General features: G+C 39.7%; 1 protein-coding gene across 1 annotated transcript; it reads right to left on the minus strand.

The window, feature by feature from the left end:
- Positions 1 to 28: 28 nt before the first annotated feature.
- On the minus strand, positions 29 to 1,908 carry aanat2 (arylalkylamine N-acetyltransferase 2). Its single transcript, XM_084037610.1, has 3 exons — positions 1,706 to 1,908; positions 1,334 to 1,488; positions 29 to 746 (listed from the first exon to the last, which is right to left on the minus strand). Exons 1-3 carry the CDS (start codon positions 1,869 to 1,871, stop codon positions 441 to 443), a joined length of 627 nt encoding a protein of 208 aa, XP_083893736.1. The 5' UTR covers positions 1,872 to 1,908; the 3' UTR covers positions 29 to 440.
- Between the last annotated feature and the right edge of the window lie 5,511 nt (positions 1,909 to 7,419).

Below are 7,419 nucleotides of genomic sequence, written 5' to 3' on the forward strand. Positions count from 1 at the left end.
TTAATATTCAACAATCCAACCAGTCGTTAAATAACATTATTACAATAATGACTATGAATTCACACCTTTATTCATTTATATGGTTTACAAAAATAGAGCAGAATTTACATCATAATAGGATGTAATGCTGAAAATGTACAATGAAATGCCTCGGTTACATTACAAACTTGTGATTTGACAAACAGTAAGAATAAATAAGTGGAGAAACGACATTAAGCTCACAAAGGACAGAGGGAGTATAATTTGAGGTCTGATCTCTTTAGCGTGACTCCATTCTGGTCCCTTCTGTCCTCACAGATACTGTGAGATGCTGAGGAAGTCCAGGAAGACCTCGTTACCAATACTGAACCCAGTCCAATGGGGCGTTCTGGCCCTGCCTCTATCTGTCCATCTGTTGGCTGTGTATTTATATTTAATTTGGGGAGGGGGGGGCTCGTGGACTAGCAGCCGCTGTTTCGCCGTGCGTACGCTTGCCCACCAAGCGTGTACTCCATCTCTTGGAATTGCATTTTGGATACGGAGATGGCTGATGGTCCTTTCTCTTTGAAGCCGGCCTTAAGGTAGAAGGGCACCAGGAAGTCCTCGCAAATCAGCAGAGCTCGGCGGAGGCCCGGCACGCAGCGCAGGTACTGCAGGTAGCGCCACAACAGGATGGAGCCCTTGCCTTGCTGGCGACAGTGACGGTGCACTGACAGCACATGCATGTGCACAGTGGGGCTGTCCGGGACGTGCTGAGTCATCGCCTCCTGGAGAAAAGACATAGAGAACGTTAAAGAAAGTTCACATGCACCAGTTAGGCCTGTTCCATTAGTCGATTTTAAATCGTTATCGCGATTATGTAGTTAGGACGATGTTAAAAACGGGAAAATCGTCGAACCGATTTTTCAAAAAGTTAAAGTTCTGCATTTATTCATTCATGTTTGTTTAATGGACACACCTTAAGATACATGAGAAAGTGAGGTTTTTCTCTTCATCCCAAAGGGATTGGTTTTTTTATTTGTTTAAAGAGGTCTACAAGAAGATAACATGGAGCAAAGCCAGATGGCAAAAGTTCATTAATTGTTCATCATATTAATCCCTTGAGGGATTGTTTGTTTAATAAGAGCAAGGTTTGCTCTCAAATCCCAATGGGGAAATTATGTGCAAAATAAAAAAAAATAAAAAACAGCATATTTGAAATAATTTCTTTGCCTTTTGTCATTTCACAAAATAATCCTAATCGAAAATCGGATTTTGAGAGAAGAAAATCAGGAACAGCCCTAGCACCAGTGTAGTTGTGTAAAACTCATGCATTTGCATAGAAAGCCAAGGCTTGTCTCAGGTGTTTTCATACCTGCGACAGCCTCTCCTGGTCCCAGCCAGAGCCGATGATGAAAGCTACCAGCTGTCCCTCCTCAAACCAACCCAGCGACAACTCGGGGCACTGACCCAAGAAGTTCAGCACTTCATCCAGGGTGAGTGGACACTCTCCAGACACCGACACAAATGCTGAGGGGGTGAAAAGAACCTGTTTATTCAGTGGGTCAAGTCCTAGTCACGGTGATGAAGATCAGGACTACAGGTTGTAAGAAAAATGTACTTTTTCCACCTTAAAGGTGATATTCAACACCCAAAATATGTCTAATGAAAGTATAGAAAGTCAGCTTTCACACCTGATCATACATAATAACGCCTATATGGGACTGTTTGGTGAGCAGAAACGTACCTTCTCTCTCGATCTCGAACACACTGATGGCGTCCTGCGGCGTGAGGTTCCTGAACTCGCTGGCGGGGAGCGTGTGTCGTCTCTGTCGCAGAGGGTTGACCCCTCTGACAGGCGTCTTCAGGAAGAAGGGCTTGAGAAGCGGTGAGCCACTGACCTGCTGCGTCATGATGCTTCTACAATACAAGATGCTGTCTTCTCTTCGAGCCTTTCTTTTACGATATAAAGATAAGTAAGTGAAACCCTGCCTGTTTGTCCTGCAGCCACTGACTGTAATGATACTCTCTCCAAGGCGAGCAGCTGACCTTAGTGTCTCCCTGCTCCTCCTCTTCCCTCTCTCTGATCTCATACTGTAAAGTGGTCGTCTCAAAGTAGGAGAGCTGGCGGTGCACGTGTTTCCAAAGTCTCTAAATCCCCTGCTTTCAGACGACAGACATTATGTTCCTTTTGTGCTTTATATTTTAAATATAGTTTAAAGTTGCAGCTTTGTCACTGTGCGTGTTTTAATGAGAACCTTATTCTGACTAACTTCATTTAAAGGTGTCGACATGAATCAATTGAAGACTTGATTTACCAAACATTGATTATGAAAATCTTTGGGGGTTTTTTTAGATATTCACCGTGATGGGTATCTTGTGATATTTTATGCCAGATTGGATGAGAAGAATTCAGGCAGATTAATTATATTCACCTTCATCAGGGGAGAAAAACATGACTATAAGGATTACTAGGATTATTTTTTACCAGGCACATTTGTATTGGAACATGCACTTATTGTACTTTCAGGTGTGAGATGTGGTGTGACTAGATGTGTTTCTATGCATGTTTCTAGGAGATCAAGGGCATGTGGGCTAATTTAACGGTCCTGAGCGAGGCCAGAGATTTGTGTGGATTGCTGTTGGGATGATTTCATGCCTCAAAGAGGTTTAGCACAGACTAATTAAATGAGAGAACTTGCTTTGATTGGCCTGAGGTGAACCTGTTTACACAGACTTGTTTGACTGTGAACATAATATACCAGATGAGGCATACATTAGTTGTTTTTTTTAATGGAAGGATAATCTTAATAATACATTCTCATCTAAATATTTTATTTATTGGTTTATAGTTTATTAGGGTTATGCAAGGGTCTAATAGTTTAAAACAACATTCTTTGTTGATTTAACTTTTCCAAAAGTGTTTCCTTCTCAAGTAAATCATGAAAAGTAAACAGAGTGTATTTGAAGTGGTCTAGCTTACTTTTTTCTCCACAGAAAAACAGGCTTCACACCACAATCACCTGACTTGAGGCTTAGCCCTAATATTGTTAAATGAAGCCTCAAGAGATGAGACCAGAATAGAATTGTTTTCAGGATTATTGTTTCATCCCACTGTTTTTGGCCTTCTCTACAGTGATGAATGGGAAATCTCCCACGTCATCTGGACAGCTGGCCAATCACAAATTAAAGAAGAGCCCGGCCTACGAGACGGTTTAGAGGTGAGCAAGTACACGCTGGTCCAGATATTAAATAATAACAACCTGAGCCAACCTGTGTGTGCCTGTAACAGGACGGAAATAGTAAGTCAGAAAGAATTCTCCATGTTCCCCAATTCCCTGTTAAAACAGTCAGTCATAGCCAAGTAGATCCCAGCAACATGTTTCAGCTTTTCAGACAAGCTAATATATTTAAGAGCTTAGGAAAGGAGACAGGACTTTGGCTCTCGACCTGATAGATAGGGTTGGGTTTGGGGTTAGGGTAAGTGTTGGGGTTGGTTAGGGTTGTGTGTTGGGGTTAGGGTTAGGGTAAGTGTTGGGGTTGGTTAGGGTTATGTGTTGGGGTTAGAGTTAGGGTTGGGTTTGGGTTTTGGGGTTAGTGTTTTCCTTACTTTGGCTGTATCTCCAGAATGGTAAGTCGTAGAGACTCGGTTCGAAGACTGACGTGTTCAGAGGGATCGAATTGGGGTAGAAGCCACCCACTCCCGAGTTTCTACGACCCTCCGTTCCCGAGATACAAGCAAAAACGTAAAAATTAGGGTTCTTTTTTTTTTTTTACATTGGCTGTATCTCCAGAACGGTAAGTCGTAGAGACTCGGTTCAAAGACTGGCGTGTTCAAAAGGGTCGAACTAGTGTACACGCCACCCACTCCCGAGTCTCTACGACCCTCCGTTCCCAAGATACAAGCAAAAACATGAAAATTAGGGTGTTTTTTTACTTTGTCTGTATCTCCAGAACGGTAAGTCGTAGAGACTCGGTTCAAAGACTGACGTGTTCAGAAGGGTCGAATAGGGGTAAACGCCACCCATTCCCGAGTCTCTACGACCCTCCCTTCCCAAGATATAAGCAAAAACGTGAAAATTAGGGTTATTTTTTTTTTACATTGGCAGTAAAAAAAGTCATACTATAGCACGTCAAAAAATTTTCGAAAACGTCAGTCAGGATATATTCATAAAAAAATATTTAAAATTGTTAAAAAGGCATAAAAATCGCTCATCTCGCTTGACGCGCCTAGTCTCAGTGTAGTGAGTCCAAAACAGCCATAAAAAGCCATGGTCAACTTTTTCAGGGGAAAAAAAAGTCATACTATAGCATGTCGGAAAAAAAGTGAAAAATCAACAAAATTCATAAAATGTTGTAAAAATGATGTAAAAGTCCTAAAAGAGTGCATGCCATTTACCCATGTCTGCATATATGCAGCAGCCTCAGGTTCGAATCCCGGCTGGAGATCCTTTGATACATGTCACATCCCCCTCTCTCTCCCATGTTTCCTCTCTATCCAACGCTAAATACAAAGGTGTCTATGCAAGAAAATAATCTTTAAAAAAAAAATGCCTTGATCATATTGTTAAAAAAAGGTCATGCTATAGCATGTCGAAAATTCACGAAAACGTCAGTCAGGATATATTCATAAAAAAATATTTAAAATTGTTAAAAAGGCATAAAATTCGCTCATCTCGCTTGACGCGCCTAGTCTCAGTGTAGTGAGTCCAAAACAGCCATAAAAAGCCATGGTCAACTTTTTCAGGGAAAAAAAAAGTCATACTATAGCATGTCGGAAAAAAAGTGAAAAATCGACAAAATTCATAAAATGTTGTAAAAATGATGTAAAAGTCCTAACATATGCTTCTATATCGCGTGTCAATCAAAATCTGAGTGTAGTGAGTGCAAAATATTTATAAAAAGGCTTAGTCATATTCCCCCCCCCCAAAAAAAAGTCATACTATAGCACGTCGAAAATTCACGAAAACGTCATCCAGGATTTTTCATAAAAAATTATTTAAAATTGTTAAAAAGGCATAAAAATCGCTCATCTCGCTTGACGCGCTTAGTCTCAGTGTAGTGAGTCCTAACATATGCTTCTATATCGCGTGTCAATCAAAATCTGAGTGTAGTGAGTCCAAAACAGTCATAAAAAGGCTTATTCATGGCAGGCAGGCAGGTGGTTGAGTGGTTAGAGTGCATGCCATTTACCCATGTCTGCATATATGCAGCAGCCTCAGGTTCGAATCCCGGCTGGAGATCCTTTGTTACATGTCACATCCCCCTCTCTCTCCCATGTTTCCTCTCTATCCACCGCTAAATACAAAGGTGTCTATGCAAGAAAATAATCTTTAAAAAAAAAAGCCTTGATCATATTGTTAAAAAAAGGTCATGCTATAGCATGTCGAAAATTCACGAAAAAGTCAGTCAGAATATATTCATAAAAAAATATTTAAAATTGTTAAAAAGGCATAAAAATCGCTCATCTCGCTTGACGCACTTAGTCTCAGTGTAGTGAGTCCTAACATATGCTTCTATATCGCGTGTCAATCAAAATCTGAGTGTAGTGAGTCCAAAACAGTAATAAAAAGGCTTATTCATGGCAGGCAGGCAGGTGGTTGAGTGGTTAGAGTGCATGCCATTTACCCATGTCTGCATATATGCAGCAGCCTCAGGTTCGAATCCCGGCTGGAGATCCTTTGTTACATGTCACATCCCCCTCTCTCTCCCATGTTTCCTCTCTATCCACCGCTAAATACAAAGGTGTCTATGCAAGAAAATAATCTTTAAAAAAAAAAGCCTTGATCATATTGTTAAAAAAAGGTCATGCTATAGCATGTCGAAAATTCACGAAAAAGTCAGTCAGAATATATTCATAAAAAAATATTTAAAATTGTTAAAGAGTCATAAAAATCGCTCATCTCGCTTGACGCGCCTAGTCTCAGTGTAGTGAGTCCAAAACAGCCATAAAAAGCCATGGTCAACTTTTTCAGGGGAAAAAAAAGTCATACTATAGCATGTCGGAAAAAAAGTGAAAAATCAACAAAATTCATAAAATGTTGTAAAAATGATGTAAAAGTCCTAAAAGAGTGCATGCCATTTACCCATGTCTGCATATATGCAGCAGCCTCAGGTTCGAATCCCGGCTGGAGATCCTTTGATACTTGTCACATCCCCCTCTCTCTCCCATGTTTCCTCTCTATCCAACGCTAAATACAAAGGTGTCTATGCAAGAAAATAATCTTTAAAAAAAAAATGCCTTGATCATATTGTTAAAAAAAGGTCATGCTATAGCATGTCGAAAATTCACGAAAACGTCAGTCAGGATATATTCATAAAAAATATTAAAAATTGTTAAAAAGGCATAAAAATCGCTCATCTCGCTTGACGCGCCTAGTCTCAGTGTAGTGAGTCCAAAACAGCCATAAAAAGCCATGGTCAACTTTTTCAGGGAAAAAAAAAAGTCATACTATAGCATGTCGGAAAAAAAGTGAAAAATCGACAAAATTCATAAAATGTTGTAAAAATGATGTAAAAGTCCTAACATATGCTTCTATATCGCGTGTCAATCAAAATCTGAGTGTAGTGAGTCCAAAACAGTCATAAAAAGGCTTATTCATGGCAGGCAGGCAGGTGGTTGAGTGGTTAGAGTGCATGCCATTTACCCATGTCTGCATATATGCAGCAGCCTCAGGTTCGAATCCCGGCTGGAGATCCTTTGATACATGTCACATCCCCCTCTCTCTCCCATGTTTCCTCTCTATCCAACGCTAAATACAAAGGTGTCTATGCAAGAAAATAATCTTTAAAAAAAAAAGCCTTGATCATATTGTTAAAAATAGGTCATGCTATAGCATGTCGAAAATTCACGAAAGAGTCAGTCAGAATATATTAATAAAAAAATATTTAAAATTGTTAAAGAGTCATAAAAATCGCTCATATCGCTTGATGCACCAAGTCTCAGTGTAGTGAGTCCAAAACAGCCATAAAAAGCCATGATCAATTTTATCAGGAAAAAAAAAAGTCATACTATAGCATGTCGAAAAAAAAAGTGAAAAATCGACAAAATTCATAAAATGTTGTAAAAATGATGTAAAAGTCCTAACATATGCTTCTATATCGCGTGTCAATCAAAATCTGAGTGTAGTGAGTGCAAAATATTCATAAAAAGGCTTAGTCATATTCCCCCCCCCCCAAAAAAAAGTCATACTATAGCACGTCGAAAATTCACGAAAACGTCAGTCAGGATTTTTCATAAAAAATTATTTAAAATTGTTAAAAAGGCATAAAAATCGCTCATCTCGCTTGACGCGCTTAGTCTCAGTGTAGTGAGTCCTAACATATGCTTCTATATCACGTGTCAATCAAAATCTGAGTGTAGTGAGTCCAAAACAGTCATAAAAAGGCTTATTCATGGCAGGCAGGCAGGTGGTTGAGTGGTTAGAGTGCATGCCATTTACCCATGTCTGCATATATGCA

The sequence above is a fragment of the Eutrigla gurnardus genome, assembly GCF_963514095.1.
Source record: "Eutrigla gurnardus genome assembly, chromosome: 20".
Classification (NCBI taxonomy): Eukaryota; Metazoa; Chordata; class Actinopteri; order Perciformes; family Triglidae; genus Eutrigla; species Eutrigla gurnardus.